Genomic DNA, 19,228 nt, shown 5'->3' with positions numbered 1-19,228 from the left:
AACTGCTGTGATAGTTAAACACACAGAGTTGCCTCAAGAAACATCTCTAAAGAACAAAGTTTTAAAATAAATGAAAGTTAAAATTTATGTATATGAAAAACCCAGGGTAGATTGTAAACTTTGGTTCATGTTGACTCTGGGGGACTATGGGACAGCCTGGTTCCTCCGAGGGCTTAATTTGTATACGTGTCCTTCCTTGATCCATGGGAAGAGGGGACACTAAGTAAGATGAATTTGAACTCTCACTGCACTGGGCCTGTAGGCTATTGTCATAGCCTCACCATCAGCAGTGGGTGTCAGGAAGCCAAACCCTTAGTCACAAAATAGTAAACAGGAACCCAGCAGGCAAACGCAGAGTGGGACATTGTGAGGTGCCACCCAGATTCGAGTCTCTCTTATAGTTCTAAGAGCTCTGAATAGGTTCTTTAAAAACAGCTATGGACCTAGAAAAATAAATTTCTTAAAAGAATAACATCATACTGATATTCGAGGGCACTTCAGGAACATGCCCTCAACCTCCCTTTCCTTTTAATAGTAACTACTGGTGAACTTTGAGGAGACGGGAGGAAATAGCCTATGGAAGCTATTCTAGAAAGATAAGAACCCCGAACAAGTGGACTTCTGTAAAGAGACTGGGGAGCTTTCAAACGTCCAGGTCATTGGAGTGGTTATGAGAGAGAGCTTTGGACCCAAGAACGCTTTGCCGCCTGGAAGACCGTGCCCTGCCACACCCAGTGGGATGCTTCCTGCAGAAAGTTTCTGTGACTGCTCTTCCTAGTCTTGGGTCCGTGGAAGGGGAAGGCCGGCTGTCCCATAAAACCTGTCCCATAAGGCAGGCTGTCCCATACAATTATTCCCCATGAGAGCCCTGGAGGGATGGAGGGCAAACTTGCCCAGAAATGCCAACTAGTAGAATCTCCGTTATAGCAGGTGGCACCAGGCGCTCTGATTCCAGGTGAAAAGAGGGGGCATGAGGAAGAGTGAGGTTGGCTACATCTGGACCGACTGGTCCGTGGAAATGGACAGTCTGAGGTATCTGCACCCCTGGGATCACAGGGAACCTGTGTATGTGTGTGTCAGTCCGCAGGTTCTAGATCAAACAACAGGTGAGCTCCGATACTTGAGGTCTTCCCAGAAAGCACCGGTCCCAGTGTTTACCCCTGTTCCTTTGCATGGGAATGAGTGAAAGAAACAGAGATTTGCAGCAGCCTGAAGGGGAACGTTTAATTGCATTTTTTATTTTTTAAAAAATTTCACTTCAATTGCAAAAAAACATTTTCCCTTCTACCTGTCTCCTCTCAGGCACCTCCGTTTATGAACTAATTTTAACAAATAATTAATGGATCCAGCTAAAGGAAAAGAGGCCACTACTGTGAAACATCGAGATAAAATACTGAGGCTTCTAAGGTCCTGGCCTGATTGTCCCTGTTGGGATCCTCATTCTGGTTTTCCAAATAGGAGCAGGGTCTGCTTTTGAAAAATAATTGGGGAAAATGCAGCTGCAGCGTGGGTGCGTAGTTCTGGAAAACCAGAGAACGAGGTTCCTTTTCATGTCCCACTCCAGAATTAGTGTGTGGCTCTCCTGGGGTCTTAGCTGTCAGGGCTGTGTGAACGAGACGGGTGGGAGGTAGAGTAGGGACAGAGGGAGAAGCTGAAATGGACAGCGAGTTTCGCCTCAAAATTCTAAGCTCACCCTAAGGCTCATCTGCTTAACTTCTGAAAAATGACTTTTCATCATCCAGAGGACCAGGAATTCAATTTTATCTGCTCGGTTGTAAACTCTCTGGTCACAGGCACCATATACCTTTAGTATGTTGACTGTGCTAAAATGTCCTAGGATCTGAAGAGGAGGACTAATTATAAATGAGAACTTGTCGATGGGGTGGATGTTTTATAGGGAGAGCTTCCCATTCCCCCTCCAGAACAAAAGCCTCCTAACCGTCTGCAGTGTGAACGGTGCGCTTCTAATGGATTTACTGGCTTCTTCAAATAGAGCTTGGTTTCCTCCACACATCACAATCTCTTGGAATCCACCTTTGCTTCTTCTTTGCTCTCCCCTCAGACAAAGTCCTCCCGTTGGGGCACCTCTGACCCTGGGCAGTGACAGATGCCACCCACTGGCCCCTGGTTCTGATACTGTTCAGTTTGCAGGACCTCTTGGTTCCCTACCTTTCTAATTCTAGTTCTGCCCTGAAAAGATTCTCAGTTAATGAGCCAGTTCCTGACATTGATGACAGTCTGGACAGGCTGGGTCCCGAGATGGGCCTGGCCTCCCCTGTGGGCAGCATCGGTGAGCATACCTTGAATTCATAGGATTCTTCAATGATCACTTCCAGCTTGGTGTGTTCTCCCAGAATGGGGCGCCCCATTTCTGCAATGCGCCTCTCCTCTTCCTCTTTGCTGGTCAACGGCTGCTTGTCATCACATTCCTCTGTGAAAGGGAAGGGCAAGAAAGTTAGCCCTGTGCTCAATTTTCTTTGGAAATCCCTGGGTTCTGCTACAAGAAAACCGAGAAGGAAGGAAGCCCTAATGACCTACTAGAAGTCCCTTGGGTGAGATCATAAGGCCGGAGGGGAGAAGTGCTGGCATGTCATCACTTCACATCACATCACGGTTAACAGCAGGTGACTGTAAATGACCCACAACCTGAGCACAAGCCAAAGCGCGGATCAGGAAAACAGCTCGTATGGGCATATCACTGGGAAAGACTCTGCCTGCACGCCGTCTGTGCTGAGGGATCACCCAGCTGTCCCCTGTGATGCTGGTTCACCTGGCTGTTTTTATACATTCCTTTAGCAGGTGACCAAAGGAACCGTAATGAAAAGTGCTGGAGTGACACAAGGGATGGAGGGATCTGGCCTCCTCCTCTCCACTCTCCAGAGGCAACAGAAAATGCCCCAGCGCCAAAAAATTGGTTGAAGGGAAATTCTGATCTTAGCCAGAGCCCCTGTTGCCAGTTAAGAAGCAAACCATCCATTCCGTGTTTCACAGCGATGCCTGTGCCCTAGTGCTATCGCTCTGTGGTGCAAAGTTGAGATTTGTTAGGAAGACCTTGACCACGCTCATCTTAAAGTAAACAGGGGGGGCAAAGGTGAAGCCTTTGGGAGTTAATACCACTCACCATGTGAGCATGATTATTTCCAGAACCACCAGGTTCCTTACACTCCAGGAGAGGCTAGTGGGTGTTAAGAAAATGTTAATGGACTTGAGAGTCCACTAATGAGGGGAAGCTCACAGTTGGCTCCTCGCTATGTGAAGGTCATTAGGATAAATTTCAGACTGAAAAAGGCCATGCACATGGCAAACACCATTCCTATAATCACTTTACCTCCTTATCCTTCAGGCCCAGGATGCTGGAACGAGACAGGCTACTTGAGTCAAATGTACCTCATCTCCAAGGGAGTTGTATGGGAGGTATGGAAAGACCTCTGCCCTGATGCCTTTGCTTCTAGAACTTTCCAGGCAAACTGCCTGTGGTAGGAATCTGTTGACTGAGGAAACACGAGGAAGGGAGGGACTTCTAGCCCAGTCTTCTTGCCTTTTGTGTTTATTTAGGCATCAGCTTCTGCAGGAGTCCATACCTCTCATTCCCTCCAAAGACAAGTTTTCCCTCTGCTGAGGGCCCTGCTGTGGTGGTTCCATTTGATGCTCTAGCAAATTTTGTAGAGAACCAGTTCCTAGGCCAGCTCACTGCTAGGGCACAGAGAAGATGGGCTAGGGATACTGCTAGCTAGCATTTTAAATACCAAGTGTCAAAACCAACCCAAGGCAAAAGCAGGATGTAGCATATTAATGCTTTAGTATGTATTCAATAGTGTCTTCCCAAAAGAATATTTTAGAATCTGCTTTTCTGTCCCCAATCCTTACGTGGCCTCAAGGAAATTAGACGGAGACTAAAAAATAAGTGATTTTGGACTGGCCAGAAAGTGCCAAATGTTAAGAGATACAAAGGAGAGGGGCAAGGAGATTAATTTTAACTGCAGAAGTAGTAGAGATTTTTATAGCAGGCTTGGGAAGTTATGACCCAAGAGAAGGCAAAGGGTTCCAACTGGTGTCCTCCAGATTTGTCCTTGAAATTGTGTACGTAGTCAAGGAAGTGGTCAGCTGAGATATGTGATGTCTAGTCTACCCAGTGCTCAAGTCAATCGTATTTTGATTCCTTGCTTTCTGATCCTTGAACTCAGGATAATGTTATTGGTAGTTTTCGTAGCAGTGGGTTCTTTTAGTGTCTTTGTTCAAAACCTTGGCTGAACATGGATGTCTTAGAGACTTACAGCAAATAAAACTTATTTTTCCAGAAGAACAGCCAGGATTATTATTTGAATTGCAAAACCATGGAGAGAGAATATTTATTATGGCTTCCTTTTCCGTAGTTTACTTATAAGTGATAAGTTGCTTTAAATGGGACTCAAGGCACTTTATGTAGAAAATTGGAGAAATTACAAAAGAAAAGTGATGTGGTCACATTGTTTAATGCCACATTTCACAAAATGAAATTATTTGGAACATGGCATTAAACAAATGGACATGGTAGTAAATGAAATTGAATTACAGTGATTAAAAAGGGTTATTTATTCCCTTTTTAGTCATCTTTCCATCCTTCTGATCAGGATGAAATGCTTAGTTCGGTGCTATTATATCTGTAACTAGTTCCTGACATTTGCTGTATATGCATATAAAAATTCTGTTTGTTGTTCACATGAGAAGTGAGGTATAGAGATGGGAGAGCTTAGAATGCAGCGAGGTGAGGCTGAGAAATCGGGGTGGGGAAGCAGCTTGCTCTGTCTAAGGGAGTCAGGGAAGCCTTCAGAAAAGAGGAAATATTTGAAATTGGCCTTGGAACCTGCAGAGCAGCTTGCCAGGTGAAGTTGGTGGTAAGGTTGGCTAGAAGGTGGTATAGAAGGGGGCATTCCAGGCAGACAGATGTCCAAGCACAAAGGCATAATGCCATGGAAAGGTCAGGGCTATTTGCACTTAATAAATGTCATGAACATTTAAGAGAGAATTGTATGTGATAGAAAGGAAGCAACTAGATAAATCCTGGTGTTGCTCTGCAACGATACTGATAAATTAGTATCTGTGGTACAGATTTTTGATGCTGGCAAATAGTGATCTGTTTTTTTAAAAAGTGTCCTCTCTTGGGGTGCCTGGGTGGCTCAGTCGGTTAAGCGTCCGACTTCAGCTCAGGTCATGATCTCACAGTCCGTGAGTTCGAGCCCCGCGTTGGGCTCTGTGCTGACAGCTCAGAGCCTGGAGCCCGTTTTAGATTCTGTGTCTCCCTCTCTCTGCCCCTCCTCTGTTCATGCTCTGTCTCTCTCTGTCTCAAAAATAAATAAACATTAAAAAAATAAAAAAAAAAAGTGTCCTCTCTTTGGGGACACCTGGATGGCTCAGTCAGTTAAGCATCCAACTCTCAGTTTTGGCTCAGGTCATGATCTCACGGTTTCCTGAGTTCGAGCCCTGTATCAGGCTCTGTGCTGACAGTGGGGAGCCTGCTTGGGATTCATTCTCATTCTCATTCTCTCTCTCTCTCTCTCTCTCTCTCTCTCTCTCTTTCCCTCACACTCATGCTGCTCATACTGTCTCTGTCTCTCTCAAAATGAAAGAAAGTGTCCTCTCTTTAAAAAAAAGCCTCTCTTGAGATATCTTTTATTGGTTGGGGGAAACAGTTTAACATCATTTGTTTGGATGGTCTATTATATTTGTTTCCTTTTCACTTGGTTGGTTTTTGTTTTTGTTTTGATTTGTTTCCTTTTCATTTTGAATGCTGGATCAAACACAGTCCATTTTACTCTGGCCAAGTCAGTTTCACCTCCTTACTTATGCACAGTGATAACATACTGGAGTTTTAGTTTGGCTTGTCAGAGAATTCATTCTCTGTCTCTGTCTCTGCATACATATACAAGTATACTTTTAAAATTCACCATATTTAATTGAGAAGTTGATAGTAAATCACATAACATCATAGGCTTAACCAACCACACAATTTAAAGATCAAATGTGTATTTCATACCCACTGTAAAAATCAGTATTTTTTTAGTGTTTATTTTTTAGAGAGAGGTTGAGAAAGGGCGAAGCTGAGAGGGGCAGAGAGAGGGGGAGACAGAGGATCCAAAGTAGGCTCCGTGCTGACATCAGGCAGCCTGATTTAGGGCTCAAGTCCACAAACTGTGAGATTATGACTTGAGCCGAAGTTGGATGCTCAACTGACTGAGCCACCCAGGCACCCCATAAAATCGGTATTGACAGGACATAAACCAAGCCTGTGATAAAACCACCAGTCAAGTCTGGGTATCATGATTATTGAGTGGGTAAGTCTGATGTGAGGAATAGGAAAGTCCTACTGGGGCAGGAGGAAGTGTTTCTACCACAGTGGCCAGTGATGGCGATGATTGAGGAATGGATATCCCTGTCCTCATCCAGAGACTTGGAGATGATGCCTGGGCTCTATGCTTATGGCAGATTTGGGATGACTGCGTGGTCCTCTGGTCACCTTGGCAATGTTCCCTCTAGAGAACCCCCCACAGATGTATTATCATCAGTGTGTATGTGGCTATCATCACATTGCCTGGAGGCAAGGAAGGCAGGCTCTGGAAAGAAATACAGCTTGCTTTTAAAGAAACTTCATTATACTTGGAATGTAAGACCCATTTTGAGAAGCGAGACTTGTGAGAAATCTGGAATATGTTGAAACTTGAGAGGGAGAGGCCATGGGGTCAATCTTCTCTTCAGGTCCATTTGCTCCCTTGACTATGCATCCTGTCCTGTGTGGATATGCTTGTGTTATTGTTGATGACCCACCATACTCCCAGCTGCAGAGAAGCCACTGTATCCTTTAGCAATGTTCTAGAGGGGACAGGGGCCAAACTGTTTCATGTCTAAAGACTTCAAGAACACTTGAAGGCAAGTGTCTTCTTTGGACAGGGGCCAAACTGTTTCATGTCTAAAGACTTCAAGCTAACTAAACTGGTTTTCAAGAACCATGATGCAATGAGTACCTGCAAAGGTGATTACAGTAGAAGGGATCGGATGTTCTCTAGCATGAACTTTCCGGAAGACAGGCTGGCCTAGCAAAAAGGACAGGCAGAAAATCAGCAGAGTGGATGTACTGGTTTGCTACCAGAGCTTTGTGGAATTAGTAAGCTAAACATCACATCCAGATGCACACATCACAAGCAGTGTTAGTTTGAGGACTGAGTTACTCCTACGGAGGTCACAGAAGTGAACAAATAAATGCAGTAAGTGTTCTAGGAGCCAAGCCAGATTATGTGAATGAACCACACCCTCCTCAGTAGGGGGTGCTGCTAGATTCCTGCAAGCGTCTGAGGTGGAGTGTCCATGCCCTTCAAGTGACTGCTTCCAGAGGCCTCACAAAACAACGGAAAGCACTTGGTGTGATGACAGGTAACCTGGTTTTGAAGCCTACTGGTGCCAATGACATAGCCAATAACCTCGAGCAGGTTATTTCCCAGTTTCCCCGCATGTAAATGGGGATAATAGTACCTGCTCCATCCACAGCATAGGTTTGTTTGAGGGTCTAGTGACATAGCATCTGGGAACATGCTTATTTATTTCCTGGGCAGTCTGAATAGGAGAATGTTTTACCCACTGGCAGGCTTTGCAAGGGTACACCATCATCACAGTAACTCTTGGGTTATTTGGGCCTAGAGTTTTCGTTAAACTCTGGCTTCTGGCTCAATCGACTGCCAAATCCACCTGCCGTTGACTTCTACCAAGAGCTACCTAGAACTGATCTGAGAATTGATGAAATCGAGTTGGTGCCAACTTTTGCCAAAATGCTTGCCATCTAAGTTTGGGCAAAGCATTCTCTTCTCTGAGACTCAGTTTCCTCAACTGTAAAGGAAGCTAAAATTGAAGGGGGTTGGTTCCTCTACCCTAGGTACTGCAGTGATTGAAGTGTGTTACAATGTCAGAATTTTCATACTTTGGCTTTCTTAAAAAGCCACGTACCTTGTTAAGTCTACTGTATTATGAGAATCATCTAACTGGGAGAGCAACTTTGAGAGAAGTATATTGACTTTTAATATACAACTCTATGGCTGCCTGTTTAGGGAATCGCACATGCCTCTCTCTTCTCCAAATTGAACCAGAATACTTAATTTTTTTTAAACAATCCAAATTAATGTGCTCTAGTTTCACATCACAAGCAGTGTGATGCACACGCAATGAGTCCCCCCTCATTGCTCATTTGACTGGAAGTCACACTGATGGCATTTATGAGACATGGCTGGGCTTTGGATTGCAAAGGGGTTAAGATGAAGGTAGGAAAGAAGAGGTTGAAAGGGAGGAAATGAAGGTGCTAGGGTTAGAACACCCATCATTAGAGGGCCAGGCTCTGAATCCAGATGGGTGATTTGGGGTAGATTGATTAATCAGTTGATTAATCTCTTTCAACCTTCGTTTCCTTCATATAGGTGAGAACAATAATATCTTCATAAGGTTGAAGATTAAATGGTATACCAAATTACAAACTCTAATGAGCTATAATGTATAGGAGGTTATCATGTTTTATGCCATAAAGGTCAAGGGAGAATGAGATCATAGGTCCCAACAAGGGCCTTTCAATGAGGCAAGGTCTAGGAGCAACACATAAAGATTTGCAAATTCCAAAATCACCTCCAGCACTTAATGTCCACCACTAATGAAATCTCTGAAATATATTGGGCTGTGGACCAAATGACTTTTTTCAATTTCCATATATTCTGCTTCAGATTTAGATTTTCACACTCAGCTGCACAAGACTACAGAAAAGCTGCCGGCGGAGGCCAAGGGCTAGATTAATTCTTCTCTACTGCCCTTGCATCTCAAAGCCTTGACTTCAAAGCCTCAAAGTGACTTCAAAGGAAAGTTCTTTAGGCTTAAAGCTGCTTTTCACTGTGTAGACCTAAATTTTAGAACCTTCCCCAGGGCATCTATAGCGTGTGGATCCCAGGTATTCTGACCCAGCTCAGGAGAAGAAGGGTCATCTAAAGTGAGAGGGGCCTGCCAATGTGGAGATTCCCAGAGAGTTTTGGAACATTCTCTTGTTCTAACTGTATCAATTTCAAGTGTTGGGAAGAGGGGGGCAAGAACATAAAATCTCTAGTTCAAATTAAAGCCTTAAGAAAGATTTAATGAAGTAAGTACATGAAATGATAGAAATCTTTGGAAGAAGTGATTCTGTTCTCTTGAACGCAAGATGTGTCCAAGGCAGGGAATGTTGGGCATTGCTGGACGGATATTCTAGAACATGATATGAACAATTTCTGGGGAAAGAAAACTAGGATCCTGTTATTACCTAGATATTTAAAAGGGAGGGTGCTTCAAGTGACACAAAAGGAAGGCCCGAAAAGCAAAATCCTGACATAGTCAATGAGCAGGAAAATAGGAAAATAGCTAAATACATCAATGTATTTTAACAAGGCAACATGTAGCCAGTGATTTTCTAGTGAAGATCTCATTATCAGGCTGCACAGGACTTAAGGTGCTGCTAGACCCTACAATATTTCTCCAATGGTTGACTTTTTAATTTCTAATTATTTCAGAATCCATGAAGGCTACCTTGCCCAATTTCCACCTCCCTCACATCTCACAAGGACAACCACCTTATTGGGTGCCAGGAGCAGAGTATTTCCAAGAAGACTTCAGTGAGTTCAAACATGGGATGAGAAAAATAAGATAAAAGTTTTAAAACTAAATGCAAATTCCCATGCTTGCATTCAAAACCAGCATCTTCAGCAGTGCACAACTGGGGAGACTTGACGGGGCGGGTGGGGGGAGCTTCACATGGTTCAGATTTTAAAAACCCTCTGTGAGGACTTGCCCTGTTTTAGCATTTTTATCCTTTTCAATGTCTGTGTCTCTGAGAGTCTATGGATTATTTCATCATTAAATGCCGTGTCCGGGGAGGAGAAGCGGAGAGCAAAGACCCCCTGTGAAATTGCTCGCATTCAGAAAGTTCCACTTTGGACAGAATCATATTGGAACGACCTGATCATGAGTTTATATGAACAGTGGTTTAATTAATTCCCAACTCCCCCACCATAGCATTTGCAAAATGGAAATTTTTGGAAATATTTCCCCCCTTAAATATTTTGGTTCAGCTGATTTCAGGAAAAAAAGAATGCACTGTTGGTATCTGCACAACATATTGAAAATGCCATGGCCATTAGGATGCCTTTAGAGACATCTTCAACCTGCACCTTCACACAGATCAGACCTACCATTTATTATTTCTGTCCCTCTCTAAATCTGCATAGATGATTCTGAAAAAGTGAGAAAATGCTTAGGGTCAAAAGGGAGGGTGCCGTAAGGAAACATCTTCCTTCTGTACACAAGAAAATAGCTTTAGAGTGTTTGGAATAGTTTAATGTAATCAACACAGGCTGGACACCAGTATGAATTTGAGAGTTTTAAACTTTTTGACTCGCAGTTTGGGTTTTTATAGAACACTCTGTAATGCACCCGAAGAGGCCATGATTATAAAGCTCAAACTGAAGTCCCCAAACAGGGGCTCAGAATGGTGCTGTGGGGTGAGGGGAAAGGACTGCTCTCTCCTCTGCTAACCGGGCATCATGTATTAGTAGGGGCCTGAACTTGGGCCATGGAGCGGTCCTAGATGTCAATTCCTCTGTTTCCTTAAGGCCAGCAATTGTCTTATTTATTCTGGCACTCTGGAGCATCTGGCAGGGGTACACAGCACATCATCAGTGCTACGTGAACATTTATAAATCGACCAGTATCAAAATGTGAACAATTACAGGTTCTCCATACAAATGTGCATATACAGAAACACAACACACACGTTGTTAATGTGTAAAACGTTAAATGTGTAAAGTCAACAAGAGCACACCATGTGCCACGGCTAAATGTTAACGCAGGTTACCTAAAATGTGGTTTTGGTTTGATTTTTAAGGGCATTTGGGGGAAAATGAAGAACATTAAAAAAAAAAACTGTCTTACCGTACAGGTATTTTCCTTCATAAAAGCAAATAAAAATGAGAAGTGATTTTTAAAAATGTAAACAACACATGGTGAAAACAGCAAAAAAAAAAAAAAATTGACGTCATTAGCTTTAAAAATTCATACCTGTTATTGTGAAGCCACCTAAAAAAGAAAAAAGAACAAATGTTACAATTTATTTAACTTACAATCTAAATAACAAATACCAGTGACATTGGCTGCCTGACCACCCATCTAAGATACAGAAACTTGCCAAATTATATTCACAGTTAAGAAAAAACTGAAAACATCTGCACATGATTTAATCGCTACTCATTCTTTTAAGATTATGGGGCTTAGTGCACAAATTTAATTCTTGTGCATACCTAAGCAACCGCTGGTTTTTAAAAAGACTGCACTGAACTAAAAATGGAATATAAACTGAACTACACAAAAATGAGGCCAGCGGTCCTACACAACAATATGGCTAGTAAATCAACAGAAATAAAAGAAGAGTCAGAAAGGTACTGTATCACCTGACATTCATGGAAAATAACTTAGAAAAATGGAAAGGAAATGCAAGAAATGAAATGCTTACCAAGCTCATTCAGTAACAGGGCTGTGAAAGAAACAGACAAAGACAAACACAGAATAAGAGACCAGATGAATAATGAAAGTAAGAGGAATATCAGCAGAAAGAAATCCAGGCAGATTTGATTCAGTGGTAGGGGGCCACTGCTAACATGAGTGCACCCCAAGGAAATGTGGCATTGGGAATATTTTCAAATAAACAATCCCAACGCTAATTTTTGCAAATGTGTGTGGTTGATTATATATGTGTACAGTTCACCTGGGGACTTCATAAAACATTTCTACTGTATATGTTTACATATACTATACGTATCCAGTTTACCACACACAGTAGAAATATTTTACGGAGTTAATCTTAACTTTATTTGACTGAGTCTTCCTCATTACATATTGCCAGAGAGTTACTGAACTCAACATACGGGAGCCTTAAATCATCCAGGATCTCAGGTATGATACCTGTCGTTCAACGACAATAGATAGAACATCTCAGGAAATTCTATTTTGGCTGCCCTGCCTGACGGAGACTTTGGCACAAGGTAAAGCCCTCTCTGGAGGTTCTACTTATTTGGTATTCACTGGCCATCAAGGGATGCTTATGTTTTTTAAACCTTCAAAACTTGAGTCCCAGGAATTAGCACTTATGTGTGTGTCCTAATCTATGACTTCTGCATATTATAAGTGCACGATCACACTACTTCTTGTGGACCTGTAACTTCATGGAAACCGACAAGGCAGGTGGAGGTGGGGTGGGGTGGGACATCCGTGATTTATCTTCCAGGTTATGTGCTTTAAACCCAGACTATACAGTGGCGCTTCATTTTGGTGAAAGCTACCTAGCTAAACATATACCAATTACTTCGGGAGTTGTGGAGGAGAATGCTACAATTGTTTTCAGCCCTGTTTTCCTGCTAATGGTAGTGGCATTAGAGGATACTTTCTAAAACAAGTCAGTAATTTCACTTATAGTGACAAGAATCCACTTGGAAGGGTGCGAAACCAGATAGTGCTATCAAGGAATTTTAATTTGCTTTCACATGAGGGCATATTTTACTAAAATGGCAATTGAAAGAGCTGTATCTAAGATGCTCTTCCTTTAGATAAAAGACAGTGTTTTGGAGGAATACATTTAGAAGTAAGTGCTTTTTTCCCGTATGTTAATGAGGCATTTTTGATCCCATCTTTGTAAGAAATCAGCTCAGTTTTCTAAAGTGTCTTTTCCTTCTGCCTACTGCCTATGGAGCATATTAAATAGACCGCATTAAAATGAGTCCCCAAAATATTCCTTTGGGACATGATTAAGTCAGGACATATACTTTTTTTTTTTTTCTGATGGACTCTGAAGTCTGTGAGTTCTTACAAATGTGAGATCAAATTCCCCCAAATGTTGAGTCTATATAGGAATAGACTATATTTGATTTTTTTTTCTTACATGTAAAAGTATAAATTTCTTACCAAGTGGTCTAATCATCTCCTATGCTACTGCATGCATGTTTGTATGCAGTGAGTAAGAGCTATTAATGTGTAGAATGCTCATTTTACGTAATCCCTTTAAAATGGCCACTAGTAGAGGATAATTATATGAAGCCCTTGTAATAATTCAGAACAAAATATTATCTTTAAGGGTGGTATAAAATTCCTGTCCTTCCTTTTGAAAACTAGGCCGTGGAAATAGATATAAAATCAAAGAGCACAAAGAAATTGGCTTCTTTGTTCAAATATTTTCTAAAAATATGTAAGTACAAATCAACTAAAAAAAAAATCTAGCTTTAAGGATACTGCTATTTATTTTTCCTTTTTACTATATATATTAGAAAACTGTCAATTCTATAAGGATCAAAACATTTTGGAGCATAAGGCTGGCTAGGCCTTAAGCAAGGCCTAAATTCGTGTCTACCTCTTGTCCCTTGGAAATGTCATATTTGATGAAATGAAAAATCTTAGGCCAAATGGATGCTACAATGCGTACAACAGTATTCTTTAAGGGTCTTTGCTCTTATTAAATATCTATTTTTTTGAAAACTGGGTTGTCAAAAGCAGCCTAATTACTGAATTATCTCAAAAGTTCCTATTAGTTGCCATTAGACTAATGGCATTAGTTATAAGTCATTACTTATTAGTCATTACTAATATGCATTATCACTAAGTTTTTATGACTAATGTTCAAGGGGAGATTTGGTAGTCAGAAGCACATTTTAGAACAATCCCTGAATAGTGAATAACTGAACACAGAAATCATGCTTTTAGATCATCACTTCTGATTTACAGAAATCTCTTACGGTATTTCTTAAGTCTGCGTTTCAATCCAGGTTAGTGGGCGTTTCCTGAAGAGAGGGGGCATTTCTTGGTGCACTTGTGAATGAGGGAAGGGGATGAAATTGCTAAAGCTTCCAAGGAAATAAAGGATAGTACTTGGAGCCGAGGAAGAGGAGAGAGTTAAGTGTGAGAGTAGGAGACACGGAGAGAGAAGAGTACAATTTCTCGCTGGTATGTCTTTGTATACTCTCACACCTGTCATTCCTCTTCTTATCCATTTTGGTTCCTCAAGCACAAGGGAGAAACTGCACTCTTTCTCATATTCCTCACGGTCAAATATTCTAATGGTAATGATCTTCCTGTGGGAACACAAGACAAAGGCAAAACAAATGGTTGGCGTCACACGCTCATGCTAGGTGTTCACCAAGCTGCATGTTACTGTGATGTTATGAAGGTTGAACTGGCAACACATGGACCTCCAGAAGTATGTAAAAGGGCATCACGGCTACTCCCAGCTGGCCCCGGTGACGTTTTCTTCCAATTTACCACTTACACCATTTCTTCCTGCTTCACTTAGCTGTCAGGAAGTACCCCAACTTAGGAAGAGAGATCAGAAAGTTGGCTTCATTTTGGCCTGGCAAACATTAGCACCATCTTTCCCAGAAATGGAGGCCTGATTGACTGCACTGAACATTCGTTTCTCAGCCCTGCAGCGTGCAGAGTGGCCAGAATTGGCTGATGGAGCTACAGGTTGGGACCGCTGTGGCCCCCGGGGGTGAGATCTATGCCCTGTTACATAGGTGGAGGGATGTGTGTGTTGTGAGTCACGTCTGAAGAGTGCAGGCATCCAGGGGTGGCACAGGCCAGCAAGAAGCTGTTGGGCTCAGCCCTGGAGCAGCTCCCCCACCTTTCTTCTCACTCATCTCCACCAGGCGGGGCTCTCCAATCTCAAGGAAGAAGGTCTTGTTTTTCTCATACTCCTCATCATCAATTACCTTGACTGATATTGTTTTGCTGAAACAGAGAAGAGTAGAAATTGACGAACAAGGGAAAGAGAAGAGAAGGAACATAGAGAAGAGGAAAGCAAGGTTAACGAGCTGCACTTCGACAAACTTCTGTACTTCCAGAGAACCTTCCGTACTGTGACTTTGTTCTTCCAGAATGGGTGTGGGGTAGGTCTGTAAGATTATAGAGGTCACCCAATGCATAGCTCCCCTGCCCAAGGCCATGGAATGATTTTAGGAAACACGTAGCACTCAGGACTAATAGGTTTATCATCATCATGAGGAGGAAAAGCAGAAGAACACAGATCACAATAATAAGAAAATAAATATTTACTTAGTAAATGCCTTAATCACAGGATTGTCTGAGCTGTGCCCCGGAAATCAATCCTTTAGAACAAATAGGTAAATCACATCAAAATATCAACAGAGGTTATCTGTGAGTGACTGGCTTATGGGTCATTTTTTAATTTTTTTACCTTCATTCTGTTTTACTGTATTTCCAAACATAATATTTTTATCATAAAGTTTTATTAAAGTAATAAATGTATAAGACCATCACAAAATAAAATCAAACACTTTTATGTTACCCCACCCAATGTCCTAGAATCAGACTCTTATTCAAGTTAGTCAGATTTTCTACCTAGATCTCAAGGGGAAGGTGTTCATGTTTTATTTGTCTTTCTGAAGAAGAAAGCTGAGGCCTCCCAATAAGCTGTTTTGGAAGGTGGGGGATGGGGAACCATGATGTTATAGTTATTTTCATCCCTCCAAAGTTGAATTTCAACTCTTACAAAATATACCATTTATACTATTTCCAACTCTAGCAATACACCAAGGCATTTAGTTAAGAATTCTTCCTGTAATCCATCCATTAGCACTTCTAGTCTTAGGGTCCTCTGGTTGAGAGTGACTGACAGACAGTAGGACAAATACAAATATTATGCAAATGTCAATTTCCCATAAGCCTGATGACTGTGAAAAGAAATCTAATGTTACCTTCTAATTAATAAGGGCTTAATCACTTCCTATATTGCAACTTACTCAGAGCCCCCTAAACACTTGTTTGTCCTTGAAAAAAAAATTTTTTCAGTAACATTGGCCAAGAACATTTCTTACTGAAGTTTTTGAAACAATGAATTTACATAGACACAGTTTTAATGTCATGGACGTTATTTAGTTTGAGTTGAGTTTTCTAGATCTTCTGGAACAAATTTTGTTTATAATCTTTTTTTTTCTTCTAGTTATTGATCAAAGCCATCAAGTTTCATTTAGACCTATGTATGACAACGAGCTTCAGTGTTCTTTCCTAGTATTAAATAAAGGTAGAAGTTGCTTTTAATTTTCTGAAAATCCTAGTTCCTAATGCTAAATGCTTTAGTCTTACTTTCTGGGGTTAACATTGTGGAAATGAGATCAAATGATTGCGTCTGGTCCTTTGGAGCCCCATAACCGGCTTTCTGCTCCTCAGCTAAAGAATATCCCTGAATGATGCTCATATCTAATTTCTCATTACTGAGGAATTGGGGTTCATAACAGGGCCTTTTCTATTTCAGCTGTGTTCTCAAAGACTGAAATACTAAGGCCAGATGAACATCTGTAAATGACTAAAACAATAATTATTTTTATTTTTATTTATTTTTTATTTTTAAATCATTTTTAAAGAGTAGTTAGGTATTTACAAAACTACCAACAATGTGATGAAGTCCAACTACATGTATACAGTGAACAGTTCCTGTCTAACTTCTAGAATTGTTTTCTGGAAGTGACCCATTTACTTAGAGAGAGAGACAGAGAGAGAGAGTGAGAGAGTGTGTAAATATATAATAAAATCAGCCTGTCCTGACTATATTAAGATATCTGATCATTCCTCAATCTCCAAAAGTTAAAAATTATTAGAGAGAGCACAAGAGATGTAAGCCATGATGATACATGAACTCTTTATTTCAGAACTGAATTTGATGTTATCAGTGAAATCAAGTTTATTTTGCAAAACCTGCCAAATGTCTATCCTCTTTGTCATTGAATTTATGCATTTGGGGTATTAATTTCCATCTTCCTGCCTTATAGTCATAAACTACAGTTGTACAATTCCACTAAAGAAATCACCCATAAGACCAAGTGTGGCAAAGTGCCGATGGGCATTAGAAGGGCCCTGCCACCATCTTCTGGACTTGATGGTCTAACATGCCTTATCAAGGCAACTTCATGAAGTTGAATGAATGTAGCTTAATGTAGTTCAGCTACATTAAGCTGAATGTCATGTTGTAATGCTCTTGCTTATATTACCTAAAAACATTTGACTTGTCTTTCTGCATCTTGCAGTCCCAACCCATCCTATGTGTAATCCCACGTTTTTTTGATTTGCATAAATAGAGCACCATACAGACGACTGGAGTAGCCTGGCTAACTGGGTAAGTCTGTTAAGAAAAAACTACCGGTTTTCTTCCCCAAAAGCAACATGATCACTCATTCACAAATGAATGGTAGTAACCAAATAACATTGTTTCATATCCTTTGTGAATTTAATCCTCTATTGTTGTAGCAGCTTTATTTTCTATACTCTGGAGTATGAGAAATATAAAATCCCACACAATTTGTATAATAAAATAAGCACTGAAAATTTACCTTTAGATTATCAATATTTACTAGGTCCATAATCCTTAGAAAATGTTTCAGGATTTGATAACTTGTAAGACTGGAAAATCAAAGATGAAGAAAAAGAAAACAGTACCTCTGTAGGTGCCTGGCAAAGACACCTAAAATAGATGGGATTTGCATAATGGCATATTATTTCAAAATCATTAATAATACCATCAATAGTATCCCTGATAGGAGGAACCATTAAATTATAAATTGATTTTGGTGCTCTTGCATAGTAAAACTATTAATAGGCAACTTGATTATTGAAGGACATTTCAGTCCATTTAAAGAGGCAGGATAAAGTTAATCCTTATGAATTAGCCCTTGAAATCAAGAGAGGCAAAAATCAGAAGAGATTGCTAATGTTCACCTTTCACTTCTCCCCCTAGCAAAGGTAGCAAAGGTGAAAATGACTAACGTAATTTGAGAGAGAAAGAGAGAGCGAGCACGAGCAGAGGAGGGGCAGAAGGAGAGGGAGAATCTTAACCAGGCTTCATACTCAGCGCAGAGCCCAGCCCAGAGTCTGACTTGGGGGCTCGATCCCAGGACCATGAGATCATGACCTGAGCTGAAATCAAGAGCCAGAAGCTTAACCGATTGAGCCACCCAGGCACCCCCTAACCAATGTAATTTTTAAGGGAACTTATCCTTAGGCTGTCCTTTGCTCACTTTTCAGAGCCTAATGCCACTTCTTCCATCACAGGGGAAGTTACATGAGATGGGGTGGATTTGGTAAGGACTCCAGTTATTCTAGTTTGATAATCAGCAGAAGCACACCTCTGTTCCTCATAATTTTGCAGTGGATATAGAATCTCAAGGACTGAAAAGATTAAAGGCCCTCCCATTTGCACCTCACCCCCACCCCCCATTGCCACACCAATCCCATATTCAAAGGGCTTTTGCTTTATAACAGGACTCCCTCTCCCTGAGAACACAGATTCGTGTTGGCTGTCCTTTTGTTCTCTTTACCGACAGGTAGCAGTCAAGTTTTATTTCTTTAGACTGAAAGGTTAACCAAAACAAGACTGGAAGACTCAGGTAGACATAGCCCTTCAACCAACGACAACTCTTGTACTCTGATTGCCCTGATAAGGAACAAATAGAAAAGCTGATATCGTGCAATTTTCATCTACCATAATTATGAAGAAGGTAATGAGAACTTTTCACTTGATTTTTTTAAAACATCTCTCTAAAGTTGTTGAGTGTACTATAAAAAATATGTTTTCTGGAAACTAGCAAAGTAGTTACAAACCTTATGATAACATTAGATGATTTCTCAATATGGCCAAAATTTTTATAGTAATACACCTTGGTTCCATTTCTAGGGGGGAAAAGATTTTAAGGAAGATCAATTTGTTTAGTGGAAAAATACAGGCCATTCCTTTTGATTTCTTTGTAGTGCTTTTTCTCTGATAATAAACCAACAACTATTTTGACTTCTCAGTCTCTCTGGTATCTGATGGGTCTCAAAAGACCCAAACACCTTATAACATTCGACCAAGGAGTTTGTATATCTGGTGGTGACTCAGGCAGATGGTGGGAAAGGAAAGAAAGAGGTGACTTTCGTAGCAGAGGTTAAAAAAAATAAATCTCTGTAAAATATATTCTGATATCTCATCAGTAAGTCAAAGTAGCATCAGGGCCTCTTTTTCTATGTCAACCTCAATTTGCCCTTCTGTGGTTTTTCTCAAGACTGTTCTTGATGTTAAGAGAAGTGAGAAAAAGATGAGTTTGGGAGGTAAGAGAAGAGACTCTACTTTTAAATCCCCATGTAAAAGATTTTAGTGAGTATTTCACAT

The 19,228-nt window shown here is 41.0% G+C and overlaps 1 protein-coding gene across 2 annotated transcripts in view; it reads right to left on the bottom strand.

Annotated features, from left to right (window-relative positions):
• The window catches only part of SLC8A1 (solute carrier family 8 member A1), a 326,175-nt gene that overhangs the window by 50,872 nt on the left and 256,075 nt on the right, over positions 1-19,228 (bottom strand). The window contains exons 3-7 of one of the 2 annotated variants that reach the window (XM_042933176.1): positions 14,693-14,799; positions 11,540-11,560; positions 11,089-11,106; positions 6,999-7,067; positions 2,301-2,431 (exon numbers count right to left, since the gene is read on the bottom strand). In XM_042933176.1, coding sequence (XP_042789110.1) covers positions 2,301-2,431; positions 6,999-7,067; positions 11,089-11,106; positions 11,540-11,560; positions 14,693-14,799 — 346 coding nt within the window. The remainder of the gene's footprint in view (positions 1-2,300; positions 2,432-6,998; positions 7,068-11,088; positions 11,107-11,539; positions 11,561-14,692; positions 14,800-19,228) is intronic. The other variant, XM_042933177.1, reaches the window with a different exon arrangement.

The sequence above is a fragment of the Panthera leo genome, chromosome A3, assembly GCF_018350215.1.
Source record: "Panthera leo isolate Ple1 chromosome A3, P.leo_Ple1_pat1.1, whole genome shotgun sequence".
NCBI classification, from domain to species: domain Eukaryota; kingdom Metazoa; phylum Chordata; class Mammalia; order Carnivora; family Felidae; genus Panthera; species Panthera leo.
This window is presented reverse-complemented; position numbering and strand designations above follow the sequence as displayed.